Genomic DNA, 21,335 nt, shown 5'->3' on the forward strand with positions numbered 1-21,335 from the left:
AAATATATAGATGAAAATTTTTTTTGGATCAGGTTGAGGCAAATGGATACTTTAACATCATTACTAGAGTATAAAGTCCTGACAAACTAAACAAAATTGTATTCATCATCATTTTTCTTTAATATAAATAAGAAAAATTCTCACTCCTAATATAAATAGACTTCTCTAAAACTATCTAATGGATTAAAGATGACACAAACAATAACATAGCTCAGAGAGTTTAAAAGCAAGACTGTTTTAGTTAAGATTATTGGGTATCCAAGCTTTTTTTTGGGGGGGGGTATCCAAGCTTTAAGTCAATAGATATGTGCTGTTGTAAAGTATCCCTACGATTTCTGAATATTCTACAGATGCTTAACACAGTCATATATTGATATATAGATCTTGAATTTTTGCCAGAAAGAGATAAAGCCCAAATCCTGACAATCTAGGCAAACAAAGCATCTTTGATTTCTTATTTATTTATTTATTTATTTATTTATTTATTTATTTATTTGCATCTTTGATTTCTTTAACTCTTGCATGAAATTCCTACAACAGCATTGTTCCAATAGAAAGTAGGGCTCTGGGGCACCTGGTCAGCAAGAGCATGTGACTCTTGAACCTGGGGTCATGAGTTTGAGTCTCACATGGGGTGTAGAGATTACTTAAAGAAAATTTTCTTAATAAAAAAAAATAGAAACTGAGCTCTTAATCAAGCTTCAAATGACCCTAAATATTCAAACCCCTAATTCAAGAAGCTTCAGTGAAACAAACTAACCCTCTTGTATCATGTCATTTGTTGGCAATGAGACCTAGACCAGAGTCCTAGTGTGTTCATTACTATTCTTATTATAAGTATTGACAAATGCCTAGTTTTATGTACTGATTGAGATTTCCATATTTCTAACAGGAGGAAGTGTTTGTCAATACGTCAATATATTGATTTATAGCCTTGACATCAGTTCCTAAATTTTAAGTATTTCTTATGGCAGTAAATCTAAATACACATCTAATTTATTGCTCTGCAAGAACAGATGGTGAACAGAAATGTTCTTTAAGCTATTAATTAAATTTGACACTGCTCCCTGCTGCTGTTGGAACTTTTCACTAGTACTAAACTCCCTTAATTTGGTTTCTCTACATAATTGGCTTTGCAAAAAAATTTTTAGTGTGCATTATAACCTCCTCTGGAACTTATTCTCAATACATTCCTAAAGGTTCTGATTCGAAAGGTCTAAGGAAGAAGCTAGGAATCTGCACATTTAACCAAGAATCCAGATAATCCCGATGCGATTTGTAGGTAACCATACTCTGAGAAAGGCTATTTTAGCTGAAAATTGAAATTCCATGTCCACATATAAAAGAAAACAAGAGTTCTGTATATATCTCTTACTTTATTCTAGAAGTATATATGTACTTAATTTCAAAAGAATTATTATTCTTTTTTTTTTTTTTTTAAAGGCAATGTTGAACTTGGTCTTGCATGTCTAAGCTCTTTTTATTTTTATTTTTTTAAAGTTTCTTTTTTTTTAATTTTTATTTATTTATGATAGTCACAGAGAGAGAGAGAGAGAGAGAGAGAGAGAGAGAGAGGAAGAGACACAGGCAGAGGGAGAAGCAGGCTCCATGCACCGGGAGCCCGACGTGGGATTCGATCCCGGGTCTCCAGGATCGCGCCCTGGGCCAAAGGCAGGTGCTAAACCGCTGCACCACCCAGGGATCCCAAGAATTATTATTCTAAAGCTCCTGATTAGTTGCTTACCCTATAGGAAGAACACTAAAAGAGATCACAAAGAATTTTAGGTTCTTTTATAAATTTTAGTATAAGTATTCATGCCAGAAGATATTAGAAGGAAAGTATGAAAGATTTAGGAAGAGAAGAAGACATCCAAAGTGTCTTATTTGTTTCATTTTGTTTTGTTTTGTTTTTAAAGATCTGGAAAAGACCTAGATGTTATCTAGGCCTAGGACCCAAATCTGGCCTACTACCTGGTATTGAACCACTCAATAGTTAAGATTGGCTGTTACATTTTAAAATAGTTTTTTAAAATCAAAACAAGAATAATAGTTTGTGGCAAGGTGGAAAATCTATGAAACTCACATTTTAGTATTCATAAAATTTTATTAGAACACAGCCATGCTTATTCATTTACATATTTTATATAATTACTTTGGTACTACAATAGCAAAATCGAGTAGTTGTGACTTAATTTTCCAGGCAAAAACCCTTTAATTTTTATGTAATCAAATTTAGCAATATTTTCATAATTTTTATGGTTAAAAAGGCTTTTCTATGGTAATAAAGGAACTTAATCTCTGGTTTCTTCTAGTTGTTGTGTGGTTTCATTTGTCACATACACATACTTAGAAGGATATGTTCTATGGACAAAAAAAATCTGCAAATAAAGCTAAAACAATATTTAGTAGTTCTTTTGTTGGGATTGTTGGTATTATTACTTTGAAGCTATTGAAACTATTTAATGTAAATTGTAGGATAAGACAAATAATCCTATTCATGTTGTTAGGAGCCAAGATTTTTAGAAAAAATATAAATATAATTCAAAATCAAGGAGTCAGGTAAAAAACCTGAAACATTATATTTGATACAAAATTATCAATATTTACTCATTATTTTTAAAATTTTTTTTTAATTTTTTTTTTTTTTTTATGATAGTCACAGAGAGAGAGAGAGAGAGAGGCAGAGACACAGGCAGAGGGAGAAGCAGGCTCCATGCACCGGGAGCCTGATGTGGGATTCGATCCCGGGTCTCCAGGATCGCGCCCTGGGCCAAAGGCAGGCGCCAAACCACCGCGCCACCCAGGGATCCCTACTCATTATTTTTAAAAATTATATTTGTGAGTCCTGAAAGAGCCTAGAAGCAATGATAATACAATATTTATGAGCATTGCTAGCTCCCAGATGAATGATTGCTATTAAAAGTGACAAAGAATCCTTTTAAAAAGTGCACAAAGCTTTCAAAGACTAAAGGAGTAATGTTGGAAGAATATAGGAGCCAAAGTTGGATCAAGCTGAGGATCAAAAGAAAAGGTAAATATAATGACTTAAAATACATTGAATATATATTAAAATCAATGTGTCTACAATGATACTCAAAAGGAACGCTTCTCCCAAAAGGGAAAGAAAACCTTTCATTTGTTGCCCCTCCAGGTGACTACTGATAGACAGATACAGAGACATAAAGAAACATAGATATATATAATATTTTGAAAATTTGTGATTAAAAAGAATTAAACATTTGTTTTGTCTTATTAGTGGGAAGCATATTTCAATGTAACCAAATACATAGCAACCAAGTGGGATTTATTTCAGGGTTTCCAATAGCTCAAAATTAGGAAATCTATTAATAAAATTCATCAACAGGTCTAGGCTGAAAATCAAATGATCATCTCCATAAGTGTTGAACAAACATTTGACAAAATTAACAATCATTTTTGAGCTTTAAAAATTGGCTCAGTTGGTTAAGCATCTGATTACTCATTTCAGCTCAGGTCATGATCTCGGGGTCATGAGACTGAGCCCCATATGCAGGTGGGGGAGCACAGCACCTGCTTGTCCTCCCTTTGCTTCTCCCCCCACTTGTGTGTGCTCTCTTTCAAAAAAATAAAATCTTTTTAAAAAATCACTCTATAAAGGATCTAGAAAAAAGTTCAAAACACAAACTCAGTAAAAGGAAAGAAATAATAAAGATTTAGAGGGGAAATAAATAATATGGAAACCAAAAAAATCCCCAATAGAACAGTTCTTTTCTCCGCCATGGTAGTGTGTGCAGTTGAGGGTTTCTCATCATGTTTTCTCAAAAGACTTTCAGGATCAAGTGATTCCTGGCCAAGAAACAAAGACAGAATTGTCCTATTTCCCAGTGGGTTCAAATGAAAACTGGTAATAAAATCAGGTACCATTTCAAGAGGAGACACTGGAGAAGAATCAAATTGGATCTGTAATGACAGCACATGGGATGGCACATATATTTATGCTGCATGGAGGTCATGTGCTTGTATCCTGTCACTCTGTAAACATCACTGCTACCTGAATAGACATGTTTTATCACGGAAGTGATTTTACTCTCTTACTATGCTTCTGCACCAGTAAGTTGGTTCGGTAATAAATACATGCAATAAGGAACTCTTTAAAAAAAAAAAAGATTTTATTTATTTATTCACGACAGACACAGAGAGAAAGAGAGAGGCAAAGAGAGAAGCAGGCTCCATGCAGGAGCCTGACGTGGGACTGGATCCCGGGCCTCCAGGATCACACCCCGGGCTGAAGGTGGCGCTAAACCGCTGGGCCACCTGGGCTGCCTGATACAAACAATTCTAACAGAATATTATGAAAACCTATTTCCTAATAAATTGGACAACTTAGAAAAAATGGGTAAACTCCTGGAAACATACAACCTACCAAAACTAACAAAAGGAGAAATAGAAAATTTGAACAGACTAATCACCAGCAATGAAATTGAATCAACAATCAAAAAACTTCCAAAACACAAAAGTCCAGGACAAGATGGCTTCAAGGGTGAATTCTATCAAACATTTTTAAAAAGTTAAAGATATCCAATGGGAAAAGGACTATCTCTTCAACAAACAGTATTGGGAAAAATGGACAGCAACATGCAAAGAATGAAACTGGACCACTTTCTTACACTATGCACAAAAATAAACTAAAAATGGAAGAAAGATAAATATGAGACCTGAAGCCATAAAAATCCTAGAAGAAAGCACAGGCTACAGCAGCTTCTTTCTAGATATATCTCCTGAAGTAAGGAAAACAGGAGAAAAAAATACACTATTCGGGCTACATCAAAATAAAAAGCTTTTGCACAGTGAAGGAAATAATCAACAAAACTAAAAGGCAATCCACAGAATAGGAGAAGATGTTTGCAAATGACACATACAACAAAGGGTTAGTATCCAAAATATGTAAAGAACTAATACAATTCAAGACCCAAAACCCAAATATTCCAATTAAAAAATAGAAGACATAAACAGACATTTCTCTAAAGAAGACATCCAGATGGTCGACACATGAAAAGATGAACACCATCCATCATCATCATCATCATCATCACGGAAATGCAAATCAAAATTACAATGAGATACAACCTCCCACCTGTCAGAATGGCTAAAATCAACAACACAAGAAACAATGAGTGTTGGCAAGGATGCAAGAAAAGGGAACCTTGTGCACTGTTGGTGAGAATTAAAACTGGTGCAGCTACTATGGAAAACAGTATGGAGCTCCCTCAAACTGTTAAAAATAGAACTACCTTATGATCCAGCAGTCCACTACTGGATCAAAACAAAACAAAACAAAAACATATTTTATATTATATATATTATAATATTACAATGCTTATTTCACTTAGCATTATAGTCTAGCTCCACCCATGTTGTTGCAAATAGTAAGATTTCATCCTTTCTGATGGCAGAGTAATATATATAGATAGATAGATAGATAGATAGATAGATAGATAGATAGAGAGAATAATGCTAAGTGAAATAAGTCCACCAGAGAAAGACAAATACAATATGGTTTCACTCATATGTGAAATTTAAGAAACAAAACAAATGAGCAAAGGAAAAAAAAAGAGAAAGAGAAAGAGAGACAAACCAAGAATCAGACTCTTAATTATAGGGAACAAACTGATGGCTACCAGAGGAGAGGTAGGTGTGGGGGTAGAGAAAATAGGAGATGAGGATTAAAGAGTACATTTACTATGATGAAATAAAATTAAGTTAAATTAAAAAGTCATTTTATAATATAGAAATTAGGCACATTTTTCCTTTCTTTCCTTTTTTTTTTTTTTAAGAGTTGGAGGAAGGATAGAGGGAAAGGGAGAGAATCTTAAGCAGACTCCATGCTCATCATGGAGCCTGAAGCTAAGCTCCATCCCAGGACCCTGAGACCCTAAGATCATGATTTGCACCCAAATCAAGAGTTGGACACTTAACTAACTGAGCCACCCAGACACCCTGCACATTTTTTCTAATGTAATAAAATATATCTTTTTCAGATCCAAATGAAGTAGAGTTATGGCATTAATATATAGTTTTAAAAACTGTTCATGATGAGGCAGTAATACAAGAATCATCCCTACTAAAGTCATAAACAAGGATGCCCATGTCATCACTATATTTAACATTCTATTGGAAGTAATAGGTAATGTAACTATGTAAGAGGAAGATATTACAAGCATAAAAATTGAAAACAAAGAAGGAAAATTTCTATTTTTGCAGATATTGTTGCCTCGCTAGAAAAATCCAAAAAAACAATGAAAATTTTTGTATAAGCAGAGGTCCCTGGGTGGCTCAGTTGGTAAAGCATCCAACTCTTGGTTTTGGCTCAGGTCATGATCTCTTGGTCGTGGAATCAAGCCCCATATCCAGTGCCATGTTCAGAGTCTGCTTCAAATTCTTTCTCCCTCTCCCTCTGCCCCTTCCCACTCGTGTTCTCTCTCTCTCTTCTCTCAAACAAATAAATGAATCTTTTAATAAAAATAAAATTTTTCTATAAATGATGGAATCCAGTCAGGTAGCAGAGTATAAAAAATATACAGAAATTAATACCTTTCATGTATTCAAACTACATATAGATAGAAAATGTAATGAAAGCAGAAAGTCCCATTTACAATGGCAATAAAAAAATAATAAAACAACTAGTAATAAACCTAATAAGAGATGCAAGCTTAAATGAAAAAAACCTTAAGATAACAATGATAGATACAAAATAAGATGAGCAAATGGAAAGACATATGTTTTCAGATAGAAACTTTTGTCATTATTAAAGATGTTGATTTTCCCTAAGTTAATAAATAAATTTAAACAGATTTCAATAAAAAATTCCTATAAGGTTTGTTTTGCTGTTCTTTTTCTTGTTTTCAAGTATATGAACCGTTTCTAAAGTTCATACTAAAAAGGAAAAACATGGGGCGCCTGAGTAGCTTAATTGGTTAAGCATCTGCCTTCAGCTCAGGTCATGTTCCTGGGGTCCTGGGATAGAATCCTGTATTGGGCTCCCTGCTCAACATGGAGTCTGCTTCACCCTCTCCCTCTCCCTCTGTGCACACTCTTTCTTTCAAATAAATAAATAAAATCTTAAAAAAGTAAAAACACCAGAATAAAAGAGTAAATAATGAAGACAAGCACAGTCAGATTTATTGAAATACAGATCTTCCTCTACTTATGATAGGGTTAGGTCCCAATAAACCCATTATAAATTGAAAATATCTTAAGTTGAAAATGCACTTAATACACCTAACCTATCCAAATCATAGTTCAGTCAAGCCCACTTTAAATGTGTTCAGAAAAAAATAAATTTATTATTAAAAAAATGTGTTCAGAACACTTATATTAGTTTACAGATGGGCAAAATCGTCTAACAAATGCCTATTTTATTAACTCTTGAATATCTCATATAATTGATTAAATACTGTACTAAATGTGAAAACCAGATGGGTTGTATGGGTACAAAATTGTTTAAATCTATGGGTTGTTTGCCTTTGTGATTGCATGGCTGACTGGGAGCTGTGGCTCACCTCCTACTGCTAAGTATCATGAGAGAGCATCACACCGCATATTGCTAGCCCAGGAAAAGATCAAAATTCAAAATTCTAAGTATGATTTCTACTGAACACATACCACTTTTGCACCAACATAGAATAAAAGAATCATTAAGTGAAACCATTGTAAATCAGGGACTGACTGTATACTTAAAAGTCTCAGTGATTTTTTAGAAAAAGATTTTATTTATTTATGAGAGACACAGAGAGAGGCAGAGACATAGGTAGAGGGAGGAGCAGGGCCCATGCAGGGAGCCTGTTGTGGGGCTTGATCCTGGGACTCCCGGATCATGCCCTGAGCCGAAGGCAGACACTTAACCGCTGAGCCACCCAGGCATCCCACAAGTCTCAGTGACTAAAGCGATGCAACGTGGTGCGTGAACAGGGAGATAGTCCATGGGATAGGATAGAAAAATGCAGAAGTACACTCTATAATATATAGGAATTTAGTAATAAAGTTTCAAACAGCAGGGCAAAATAGACATTGTTGGGATCAGTATGTAGCTATTTGGAAAAGGAAAAAGTTGAATTCATATCTTAACATCTTACACTAGGATAAATTCCAAATGGATCAATACTTAAAATGGGAATTAAAACAATAAAAACTCCAGAAAGAAAACATGGGAGGATTTTTTTTGATATCTTGAAAATAACAAGGACTCAAAATCCAGAAGTCATAAAATGAAAGTAAATAAATTCAATCACATAGAAATAAAATATCTTCTGCATGACAAAGAGGTAAATGGCAAGTAAAAAAAAGATAAAAGGAAGAAATTTAAAATCTGTATTTGCATTTGCTCCTGTATGTATAAATAAACTGGAAAAATCCACTGAAAATGAAGAACAGTCATTATTTATGTCAGAGGTGGAGTACTGGGTAGATGGAAGATAAGAATGGGACAGAAACTTTTCATTGTATAACTCTATACATTTTGACTTTTGAACCAAATGAATATATTGCCTAACCCAAAAGTTAAATTTTTTATTTTTTTTTTATTTTTTTTTCAAAAGTTAAATTTTTTAAACGTCCCTACTCTCATATAGCTTACTTTGTAGTGCAAGGAGACAGATAACCAAATAAATATATACTTTGAATCATTGAGAAAACTAAATCCACGAATTCAAGAAAATTGTTTAATATGCTTCATTAATCTTCATAGCACCTCATAAATAGTGAAGCACATACTAGTAGCTCAATACATACTTCTTGAATAGCTACAAAATTATGTATGTCCTATTTGTATGATTATGTTACTGTTTTACTTGCTTTCAATGTAAGAATTTAGATCATTAACTGAAAATACAACAAATTGTACCTGTTGCCAACAGTGTTGGGAACATGTATCTTCAGGTCTTCTGTGACATCCCTCATCACTCTTTGATAACCAGACATTCCTGAATCTTTTATATAATAAGGATTGTTTCTCATTAAGTATTCCCCCAAATGATTATTTGGATTAAACTTGGTTGTAATATCACCTTCTGCCCAAAGCTTCTTCTTTTCCACTTGCATTAACATTTTTTCCACGCCAGGAACTAAGGTAGGTAGAAGTTTGTCCAGCAAATATGCACGACTGTCCAATGTCATGCTTTCAGCATTAAACCACTCTTTGGCCAAATTATCCCTAGGGAGGTTTTTTTCAGCCTTTTTTTCTAGTTCTTTATTCAGGTTATCCTTATCTATTATTTTCTGCTGCATTTTCTGGGCTTTTGCCTCCAATCTTTCAAAAAAATTTTTCTTCCATGGCTGTTCTAGCTTTGAATTCAGCGCAGTTGGATCTAAATTGAAGATCACTTTTGCAGGTTTTCTAACCACAAAATTCTTTGAGACTCTAGTGCTAGAGTCCTTTATTGAACAAACTGAAGTTTTTGACTGCCCTTCCAGGTGTATTTCTGAGGAGGAAGAAAAGTGAAACATAAGAAACATGAGAAGTAGATTTTAATCTATGTTACTTTAGAATATTATTAGAAAAAAAGATTTTTTACATCCATTTACATGGTATATCCAAACATAGCTGAAAATAACACAAAATCAGATAACAGTGACTTTCACCATAAGAACATTAATTGTTGACTTAATCAGAAGTCATTCAACAGCTCACTGCTTTTCATTAAGTACCTAGCCTGTTTCTATTCTTTTTCGTTTTTTGTGCTTGTACCTGAGGATTACAAGGTAGCTATTGCAGCTCCCAGAATCACTTCTTTATGGGAAAAGAGAATTGAGAACAAAAGGGTTTTCTTCTCCTTTTGTGGTTCTGTTTTATTATATAAGAAGAGAATATCCCTGACTTTCTGCTCCAAGATTTTCCTTTATGTTTCCTTGGCCTTATTAAGTTGCATATCTACCCCTAGATTAATAACTGGTAAAGGAAAAAGGGATTATGAATAGTTTTAACTAATCATAATTTATTCCTTCATGCCAGGATTTAGAGCAAGTTCCGGATATCAAGGGATTTCCATATGCTACAAAATTGAGGCTCAGTTAGCAGGCAAAAAAGTGAGGAAATGTCTGCTAAGGAGGCAGTGAAGAGTCTACCATATATATATATATATATATGGAAATCTAGGTTGCCTGGGTGGCTTAGTTGGTTAAACAACTAACCCTTGGTTACAGCTGGAGTCATGATCTCAGGTTCATGAGATCAAGCCCCATGTTGGGCTCCACTCTCAGTGTAGAGTCTGCTTCAGATTCTCTTTCCCTCTCCCTAGGTCAGGGAGATTGACCCCTCTCCCCACTCATGAACTCTCTTGTTCACTCTCTCTCTCTCAGAGAGAGAGAGAATCTTAAAAAAAAACAAAGGAAATCTGGATAAAATATGCTTATTAATTGTGACAAATGTGCCACTTTAATACAAGGTATTAATAATAGGTATAACTGGATGTGGGATAAACAGGGACTTTCTGTATTATTTTCATAATGTTTTTATAAATCTAAAAGTATTAAAAAAATAAAAGTTTATTTTAAAAAAGAAACTAGGGGTGCCTTGGTGGCTCAGTTTGTTAAGCAGCTCAGGTCATGATCCCAGCGTTCTGGGATTGAGCCCCACATTGGGCTCTCTGCTCAGCGGGGAGTCTGCTTCTTCCTCTCCCTCTCCCTGCTGCTCCCCCTGCTTGTGCTCTCCTCTCTCTATAAATGAATAAATAAAAATCTTTTTAAAAAAGAAAAAGAAACTAAACAAACCAAAAATGAAAGGGAAATCACTTGGAAATTAAAAAGAATCATTGCTATCAACAAAACCATAAACACACTGCCTTGAAGATCAGCAAGCTGGAAGACCAGGCCAAAGCAGATAAAAAGGTCAAAGGAAATAAGAGAATGGAGGATAGATCCAGAACTTTTAATATTCGTCTTATAAAAGTGTTTAATGGAGTGAATCAAGACTAGAGAGATAAGGAAATATTTAAAGTGATAATGCAAGAAGATATTTTACTACTGAAGAAAGATACAAATCTTACCAAATGGAGTTTCTGTTTGGGATGATGAAAAACCTCTGGAACTAGACAATGGTGATGGTTGGACAACATTGTGTATTTACTTAATGACAGTGAATTGTACACTTCAACATAGTTTAAATGGTAAATTGTACATTATGTGCCTTTTACCATTATTTTTTTAAAAGCACCAAATAACAAATGCAAGATACATGATTAAAATACAAAAGTAGTCTTTGAGAACAATGAAGCCAGACCTACAGCAGAGCTCTGGACACCTGGCTCAGCTCCTGACTCACCTCAGTTCACTCACTTGGAGAAACAAGTCTGTCAGAAGGTCCACCAAAGCCATGGCTTTTAAGGACCTGGGAAGACACCTATGGAACCAGAGGTGGCAATTCACCAAATTAGAATTACTCTAGCCAACCACAACATAAAATCTTTGGAGAAAGTCTATGCTGCCTTACTTGATCAGAGGCAAAAATGTAAAGAATCTCAAAATGAAAGGACCAGTTTGGATGCCTTGAGAATCACCATAAGAAAAACTCCTTGTGGTGAAAGTTCTAAGACTTGAAGATCATTTTCAGATAAGGATCTACAAACAACTCACTGATTTGCACAGCCCTTCTGAGATTGTTAGGCAGATTACTTCCATCAATACTGAACCAAAAGTTAAGACTGAAGTCACCATTACAGGTGCTTAAATTAACCTTTTAAATAAATTGATTATTAGTTGTTAAAATTGATTATTAGTTGTTAAAAAACCAATGATAGATTTATATATATATGAGATATATATCATATATATATATATATATATATATATGATATATATCCTAGGTATTAGCAATAACTGTTTAAGTATATAATTTTTTGAAGTTTCTTTCTACAATAGTGACAAAACTGGAGAATACCTAGAGATAAACCAAACAAAAATGTGTCATGACCAATATGAAAAAAAAACTATAAAACTTTTGGTATTGGCATAAGGATAGACATATGTAAATATAATAGAATTGAAAGTCTAGAACTAAACCCATATGTCTACGACCAATTTTTTTTAAATTTTTATTTATTTATGATAGTCACACACACAGAGAGAGCGGCAGAGACATAGGCAGAGGGAGAAGCAGGCTCCATGCACCGGGAGCCCGATGTGGGATTCAATCCCGGGTCTCCACGATCGCGCCCTGGGCCAAAGGCAGGCGCTAAACCGCTGCGCCACCCAGGGATCCCACGACCAACTAATTTTTGACAGAGGTGCCAAGATCATTCAACGGGGTTTGAAAAACTGTTTCTTCAGCAAATGGTGCTACAAAAATTGGATATCCACATGGGAAAAAAATGAAGTTGGACCTCTAGCTCCTATCATATACAAAAACTAACTATCCCTAATAGACATAGAGGGAACATTCTACCCAACAACAACACAATACACATTCTTTTCAAACACACATGGGATATCCTTCAGATAAATCATATGTTAGGCCACAAAACAAATCTCAACAAACTTAAAAACATAGATATCACATAAAGTATCCTCTCTGACCAAAACAGGATGAAGTTAGAAATCAATAACAAAAGAAAAACTGGAAAATTCACAAATCTGTGGTACTTTAAACACGCATTCTTTTTTTTAATTTATTTTTTATTGGTGTTCAATTTACCAACATACAGAATAACCCCCAGTGCCCGTCACCCATTCACTCCTACCCCCCGTCCTCCTCCCCTTCTACCACCCCTAGTTCGTTTCCCAGAGTTAGGGGTCTTTATGTTCTGTCTCCCTTTCTGATATTTCCTACCCATTTCTTCTCCCTTCCCTTCTATTCCCTTTCACTATTATTTATATTCCCCAAATGAATGAGAACATATAATATTTGTCCTCAATGAATATTGACTCATTTCACTCAGCATAATACCCTCCAGTTCCATCCACATTGAAGCAAATGGTGGGTATTTGTCATTTCTAATAGCTGAGTAATATTCCATTGTATACATAAACCACATCTTTATCCACTCATCTTTCGATGGACACCGAGGCTCCTTCCACAGCTTGGCTATCGTGGCCATTGCTGCTATAAACATCCGGGTGCAGGTGTCCCTGCGTTTCATTGCATCTGTATCTTTGGGGTAAATCCCCAACAGTGCAATTGCTGGGTCATAGGGCAGGTCTATTTTTAACTCTTTGAGGAACCTCCACACAGTTTTCCAGAGTGGCTGCACCAGTTCACATTCCCACCAACAGTGTAAGAGGGTTCCCTTTTCTCTGCATCCTCTCCAACATTTGTGGTTTCCTGCCTTGTTAATTTTCCCCATTCTCACTGGTGTGAGGTGGTATCTCATTGTGGTTTTGATTTGTATTTCCCTGATGGCAAGTGATGCAGAGCATTTTCTCATGTGCATGTTGGCCATGTCTATGTCTTCCTCTGTGAGATTTCTCTTCATGTCTTTTGCCCATTTCATGATTGGATTGTTTGTTTCTTTGGTGTTGAATTTAATAAGTTCTTTATAGATCTTGGAAACTAGCCCTTTATCTGATATGTCATTTGCAAATATCTTCTCCCATTCTGTAGGTTGTCTTTTAGTTTTGTTGACTGTATCCTTTGCTGTGCAAAAGCTTCTTATCTTGATGAAGTCCCAATAGTTCATTTTTGCTTTTGTTTCTTTTGCCTTCGTGGATGTATCTTGCAAGAAGTTACTGTGGCTGAGTTCAAAAAGGGTGTTGCCTGTATTCTTCTCTAGGATTTTGATGGAATCTTGTCTCACATTTAGATCTTTCATCCATTTTGAGTTTATCTTTGTGTATGGTGAAAGAGAGTGGTCTAGTTTCATTCTTCTGGATGTGGATGTCCAATTTTCCCAGCACCATTTATTGAAGAGACTGTCTTTCCTCCAATGGATAGTCTTTCCTCTTTTATCGAATATTAGTTGACCATAAAGTTCAGGGTCCACTTCTGGGTTCTCTATTCTGTTCCATTGATCTATGTGTCTGTTTTTGTGCCAGTACCACACTGTCTTGATGACCACAGCTTTGTAGTACAACCTGAAATCTGGCATTGTGATGCCCCCAGATATGGTTTTCTTTTTAAAATTCCCTTGGCTATTCGGGGTCTTTTCTGATTCCACACAAATCTTAAAATAATTTGTTCTAACTCTCTGAAGAAAGTCCATGGTATTTTGATAGGGATTGCATTAAATGTGTATATTGCCCTGGGTAACATTGACATTTTCACAATATCAATTCTGCCAATCCATGAGCATGGAATATTTTTCCATCTCTTTGTGTCTTCCTCAATTTCTTTCAGAAGTGTTCTATAGTTTTCAGGGTATAGATCCTTTACATCTTTGGTTAGGTTTATTCCTAGGTATCTTATGCTTTTGGGTGCAATTGTAAATGGGATTGACTCCTTAATTTCTCTTTCTTCAGTCTCATTGTTAGTGTATAGAAATGCCACTGATTTCTGGGCATTGATTTTGTATCCTGCCATGCTACCAAATTGCTGTATGAGTTCTAGCAATCTTGGGGTGGAGACTTTTGGGTTTTCTATGTAGAGTATCATGTCATCAGCGAAGAGGGAGAGTTTGACTTCTTTGCCATTTTGAATGCCTCTAATGTCTTTTTGTTGTCTGATTGCTGAGGCTAGGACTTCCAGTACTATGTTGAATAGCAGTGGGGAGAGTGGACATCCCTGTCTTGTTCCTGATCTTAGGGGAAAGGCTCCCAGTACTTCCCCATTGAGAATGATATTTGCTGTGGGCTTTTTGTAGATGGCTTTTAAGATGTTGAAGAATGTTCCCTCTATCCCTACACTCTGAAGAGTTTTGATCAGAAATGGATGCTGTATTTTGTCAAATGCTTTCTCTGCATCTAATGAGAGGATCATATGGTTCTTGGTTTTTCTCTTGCTGATATGATGAATCACATTGATTGTTTTACGGGTGTTGAACCAGCCTTGTGTCCCAGGGATAAATCCTACTTGTTCATGGTGAATAATTTTCTTAATGTACTGTTGGATCCTATTGGCCAGTATCTTGTTGAGTATTTTTGCATCCATGTTCATCAGGGATATTGGTCTGTAATTCTCCTTTTTGGTTGGGTCTTTGTCTGGTTTTGGAATTAAGGTGATGCTGGCCTCATAGAACGAATTTGGAAGTACTCCATCTCTTTCTATCTTTCCAAACAGCTTTAGGAGAATAGGTATGGTTTCTTCTTTAAACGTTTGATAGAATTCCCTTTGGAAGCCATCTGGCCCTGGACTCTTGTGTTTTGGGAGGTTTTTGATGACTGCTTCAATTTCCTCCCTGGTTATTGGCCTGTTCAGGTTTTCTATTTCTTCCTGTTCCAGTTTTGGTAGTTTGTGGCTTTCCAGGAATGCATCCATTTCTTCTAGATTGCCTAATTTATTGGCGTATAGCTGTTCATAATATGTTTTTAAAATCGTTTGTATTTCCTTGGTGTTGGTAGTGATCTCTCCTTTCTCATTCATGATTTTATTAATTTGAGTCTTCTCTCTCTTCTTTTTAATAAGGCTGGCTAATGGTTTATCTATCTTACTAATTCTTTCAAAGAACCAACTCCTGGTTCTGTTGATCTGTTCCACAGTTCTTCTGGTCTCGATTTTGTTGAGTTCTGCTCGAATCTTTATTAACTCTCTTCTTCTCCTGGGTGTAGGATCTATCTGCTGTTTTTTTCTCTAGCTCCTTTATGTGTAAGGTTAGCTTTTGTATTTGAGTTCTTTCTAGTTTTTGAATGGATGCTTGTATTGCGATGTATTTCCCTCTTAGGACTGCTTTTGCTGCATCCCAAAGATTTTGAACGGTTGTATCTTCATTCTCATTAGTTTCCATGAATCTTTTTAATTCTTCCTTAATTTCCTGGTTGACCCTTTCATCTTTTAGCAGGATGGTCCTTAACCTCCACGTGTTTGAGGTCCTTCCAAACTTCTTGTGATTTAGTTCTAATTTCAAGGCATTATGGTCTGAGAATATGCAGGGGACGATCCCAATCTTTTGGTATCGGTTCAGACCCGATTTGTGACCCAGTATGTGGTCTATTCTGGAGAAAGTTCCATGTGCACTTGAGAAGAATGTGTATTCAGTTGAGTTTGTATGTAAAGTTCTGTAGATATCTGTGAAATCCATCTGGTCCAGTGTATCATTGAAAGCTCTCGTTTCTTTGGAGATGTTGTGCTTAGAAGACCTATCGAGTATAGAAAGAGCTAGATTGAAGTCACCAAGTATAAGTGTATTATTATCTAAGTATTTCTTCACTTTGGTTATTAATTGATTTATATATTTGGCAGCTCCCACATTTGGGGCATATATATTGAGGATTGTTAAGTCCTCTTGTTGGATAGATCCTGTAAGTATGATATAGTGTCCCTCTTCATCTCTCACTACAGTCTTCGGGGTAAATTTTAGTTTATCTGATATAAGGATGGCTACCCCTGCTTTCTTTTGAGGACCATTCGAATGGTAAATGGTTCTCCAACCTTTTATTTTCAGGCTGTAGGTGTCCTTCTGTCTAAAATGAGTCTCTTGTAGACAGCAAATAGATGGGTCCTGCTTTTTTATCCAGTCTGAAACCCTGCACCTTTTGATGGGGTCATTAAGCCTGTTCACGTTCAGAGTTACTATTGAGAGATATGAGTTTAGTGTCATCATGATATCTATTCAGTCCTTGTTTTTGTGGATTGTTCCACTGAACTTCTTCTTAAAGGGGAGTTTTAAGAGTCCCCCTTAAAATTTCTTGCAGAGCTGGTTTGGAGGTCACATAGTCTTTCAGTTCCTGCCTGTCTTGGAAGCTCTTTATCTCTCCTTCCATTTTGAATGAGAGCCTTGCTGGATAAAGTATTCTTGGTTGCATGTTCTTCTTATTTAGGACCCTGAATATATCCTGCCAGCCCTTTCTGGCCTGCCAGGTTTCTGTGGAGAGGTCTGCTGTTACCCTAATACTCCTCCCCATAAAAGTCAGGTATTTCTTGTCTCTTGCTGCTTTAAGGATCTTCTCTTTATCTTTGGAATTTGCAAGCTTCACTATTAAATGTCGAGGTGTTGAACGGTTTTTATTGCTTTTAGGGGGGGATCTCTCTATTTCCTGGATCTGAATGCCTGTTTCCCTTCCCAGATTAGGAAAGTTTTCAGCTAGAATTTGTTCAAATACATATTCTGGCCCTCTGTCCCTTTCAGCAACTTCGGGAACCACCAATTAAATGTAGGTTTTTCTTCCTTAGGCTGTCGTTTATTTCCCTTAATCTAGCTTCATGGTCTTTTAATTGTTTGTCTCTTTTTTCCTCAGTTTCCCTCTTTGCCATCAACTTGTCTTCTTTGTCACTCAGTCGTTCTTCCACCTCGTTAACCCTCGTCGTTAGGATTTCTAGTTTGGATTGCATCTCATTCAATTGATTTTTAATTTCTGCCTGATTAGCTCTAAATTCTGCAGTCATGAAGTCTCTTGAGTCCTTTATGCTTTTTTCTAGAGCCACCAGTAGCTGTATAATAGTGCTTCTGAATTGGCTTTCTGACATTGAATTGTAATCCAGATTTTGTAGCTCTGTGGGAGAGAGGACTGTTTCTGATTCTTTCTTTTGAGGTGAGGTTTTCCTTCTAGTCATTTTGCTCAGTGCAGAGTGGCCAAAAGCAAGTTGTATTGGGAAAAGGAGAAAAAGAGAGGAGAGAAAGAAGGAAAGAAAAGAGAAAGAGAAAAAAAAGAAAGAAAAAAAGAAAAAAAGAAGAAAAAGAGAAAGAAGAAAGAAAGGGAAAAAAAGGGTGGGGGAAGCAAACAAATAAAAAAGCAAAACAAAACAAAACAAAAACAAAACAAAACAAAAAACCCACGGGGGAGTATCTTCTGATTCTGTATACTTTAAGTCCCTTGACTTCCCCTGGAACTTGTCCTTCTAGCTGGTCTTCTGGGGGAGGGGCCTGTTGTGCTGATTTTCAGGTGTTAGCACTTGGGGGAGCTGCTCTGCTCCCTGCCTGGTGCAGGGCTCAGTGGGGGTTGTTTACCCCGTGAGGCCCCAGGAGGAACAACCGTAGTGGTGGGGCCAGCTCTGGAGCCCTGGATTCAGCTCCCGCAGTAGCTCCGGAGCTCTCTGTCTGCAGGGCCTGGAGGCTCCGGGGCGGGGCCGCTGATCTGCTCAGCTCGGGGTAGGAGCGTCCTTGCAGTCCTGGGCCCTCCTGGCCTCTGCCTGTCCCGGGGGGAGGCCGGATCCTGGGCTGTGTCCCGGCACCCAGTGCTCCTGGTCTGCGCGGTTGAATTCGTGCTCCCGGCCGTGCAGCCGCCTCCGCGGAGCCGCCGCTCGAGCCCCCCGAGCTGCTCCCCGAGCCTCGCAGCCCCCTCCACACGGAGCCTCTTCCTCCGCTCAAGCCCCTCCGAGCTGCTCCTGGCCGAGCAGCCCCCTCTGCGGAGCCGCCGCCCGAGCCCCCCCCCCGCCCCCCAGCTGCTCCGGGTCCCGCGGTGGGCGCTGCAGCCCTTAGGGAGCTGGGTGCATAGTTGCTCTGTTACTGTCCCAGGGAGCCTGAGGGCATCCCCGCCCTACTGGGTCCTGCTCCAACTCCCTGCGAGCCCCTTTCCGCCTGGGAAGGTTGGTGCAGCTCCTGCTTCTCCGGGACGGGGCTTTCCTGTCCTGGGGGCACTCGCCCCGGCCTCAGCCCGGCTCCTCGCGGGGCCCCTCCCCCTTGGAGGCCTTTTGTTTATTTCTTTTTCCCGTCTTCCTACCTTGATAGAAGCATGAACTCTTTTCACTGTAGCATTCCAGGTGTTCTCTCTTTAAATCTCAGGCCGAATTAATAGATTTTCAGGATAATTTGAAGGTTTTCTAGGTAATTTGGTTGGGACAGGTGATTTGGAGACCCTACTCTTCCGCCATCTTGCCCCTCCCCCTAAACACACATTCTTAAACACCAACGAACCAAAGAAGAAATTACAAGGGAAATAGAAAATTCTTAGAGATGAATGAAAATGAAAATATAACATACAAAACTTATGGGATACAGTGAAAGCAGTGCTCAGAGGGAAATTTATAGCCATAAGTGACTACATTAAAAAAAGACCTCAAATCAATAACCTAACTTTACATCTTTTTTAAGATTGATTGACTGATTTAAGAGAGAGAGAGAATGTGTGCACGCACATGCATGTACATAAGGGAAGGGGCAAAGGGAAAGAATCCCCAGACCGACTCCCTGCTGAACATGGAGCCCAGCTCTGGGCTTGATCTCACAACCCATAAGATCAGGACCTAAGATGAACCCTAGAGTCAGACACTCAACCAACTGAGCCACCCAGGCACCACCTAACTTTACATCTCAAGGGACTAAAAAAAGGAGAGCAAGATAAACTCAGAACTGAAACAGAAGGAAGGAAATAATAAAGATTAGAGTGGAGATAAACAAAATAGAGAATAGAAATAGTAGAGGAAATCAATAAAGCCAAGTTAGTTCTTTGAAAAGGCCAATAATTGATAAACATCTAGTTAGACTGGCAAGGAAAAAGAAAAGACACAAATAAGCAAAATAAGAAATGAAGGTGGGAACATTACCACCAGTCTCAAAGAGGTAGGAATAATAACCTAGAATAAGTGGACAAATTCCTTGAAACAAAAAAATTATCTAAACTGACTAAAAAAGAAATAGAAAATCTCAACATACCTATAGCAGGTAGAGACTGAATCAGTAATCAGTGCTCTCCCAGCAAAGAGAAGCCATGGACTGGATGGCTCCAACAGTGTAATCAAACATTTAAAGAATTAAAAACGGGGGCCCCTGGTGGCTCAGTCAGTGAAGTGTGTGATTCTTGGTCTCTGGGTTGTGAGTTTGAGCCCCATGTTGGGTGTAGAGATTACTTTAAAAAAATAAAATCTTAAAAAAGAATAAACATAAAGTAAAATAAAATCAATCCTTACCAAGCTCTTCCCAAAGAATTGAAGGGGACAGGATGGTTTCTAACTCATTCTATGAGGCCAGCATTAATCTAATACCAAAAGCAGATAAAGACAACACAAGAAAACTGCAGACCAATATTCCTTTTGAATATAGATGCAAAAATCCTCAACAAGATATTAGCAAATCAAATCCAAGAGCATAGTAAGAGGGATATTCACCATGATCAAGAGAAATTTATCCCAGATATGCAATTGTGATCCAACATAAGACAATCAGGGTCATTCATCACATTAATAGAATGAAGGGGAAAAAAAACCACATAATCATCTCAATTGACATAGAAAAGGTATTTGACCAAATCCAACATCATTTCATGATTAAAAAAAAAAACCCTCTCAGAAAACTAGAAACGGAGGGGAAATTCCTCAGAATGGTAAATGATATTTATTTAAAAACCCCCAATTAACATCATACTCAATGGTGAAAGACTGAAAACTTTCCCCTTAAGATCAGGAAAAAGACAAGGATACACACTTTCACAGCTGCTATTCAACATTGTACTGGAAGTTCTAGCCAGAGATATTAGAGAAGAAAAAGAAATTAAAAGTCATCCATTTTAGGAAAAAAAAAAAGCCCTATATTTACAGATGACATGATCCTATATATAGAATATCTTGGAAAATTCACAAGAAAGCCACTAGAGCTAATAATGAATTCAGCAAGGTTGCAAGGTACAACACCAACACACAAAGTTAGTTGTGTTTCTGTACAATAGCAATGAACAACCCAAGAAGGAAATTTGGAAAGCAATTCCATTTTCAAAAGCACCTAAAAGAATTACTTAGGAATAAATCTAACCAAGAAGAATAAAGATATAAATGCTGAAAACCACAAACTATTGATGAAAAAAATTAAAGAAGACAAATAAATGAAAAAAATCCTGTGTTCATGGATAGGAAGACTTAATTTGTAAAGAGGTAAATACTACCCAAAGGGATCTATAGATTCAATGCAATTTTATCAAAATTCAACAGTCTCTTTCACAGAAATGGATGACCTGATCCTTGCTTTCATATAGAATTGTAAAGGGCCCTGAATGGCTAAAACAATCTTGAAAAAGGATAAACTTGGAAGGGGTGCCTGGGTGGCTCAGTCAGTTAAACAACTGCCTTTGGCTCAGGTCATGATCCCACGTCCTGGGATGGAGATCTGAGTCAGGCTCCCTGATCAGCAGGAAGCTTGTTTCTCCCTCTCACCACTGCTTGTGCTTTCTCTTGCTATCTTTCTCTCTCTCAAATAAATAAATAAAATATATTTTTTAAGAAGGATAAACTTGGAAGATTCACATTACCCAATTTTGAAACTTACTACAAAGCTAAAGCTAAAGTAATTAAAAACAGTATTAGAGGCATAAGGACAGACACAGACCAACGAATAGGACAGCCCATAAATAAA

General features: G+C 37.1%; 1 protein-coding gene across 34 annotated transcripts in view; it reads right to left on the reverse strand.

Moving 5' to 3' along the window:
• The window catches only part of EFCAB5 (EF-hand calcium binding domain 5), a 176,974-nt gene that overhangs the window by 117,590 nt on the left and 38,049 nt on the right, over positions 1-21,335 (reverse strand). For 33 of the 34 annotated variants that reach the window (XR_013354113.1, XR_013354110.1, XR_013354109.1 and 30 more), the window contains one exon: positions 8,879-9,455. The exons of the other annotated variant lie outside the window; for it this stretch is intronic. Coding sequence is in view for 24 of the 33 variants with exons in the window: in XM_077851861.1 (XP_077707987.1) it covers positions 8,879-9,455 (577 nt within the window). In the remaining 9 variants the exon portion in view is untranslated. The remainder of the gene's footprint in view (positions 1-8,878; positions 9,456-21,335) is intronic. 34 annotated transcript variants of the gene reach the window in all.

Source organism: Canis aureus, chromosome 16 (assembly GCF_053574225.1).
Source record: "Canis aureus isolate CA01 chromosome 16, VMU_Caureus_v.1.0, whole genome shotgun sequence".
NCBI classification, from domain to species: Eukaryota; Metazoa; Chordata; class Mammalia; order Carnivora; family Canidae; genus Canis; species Canis aureus.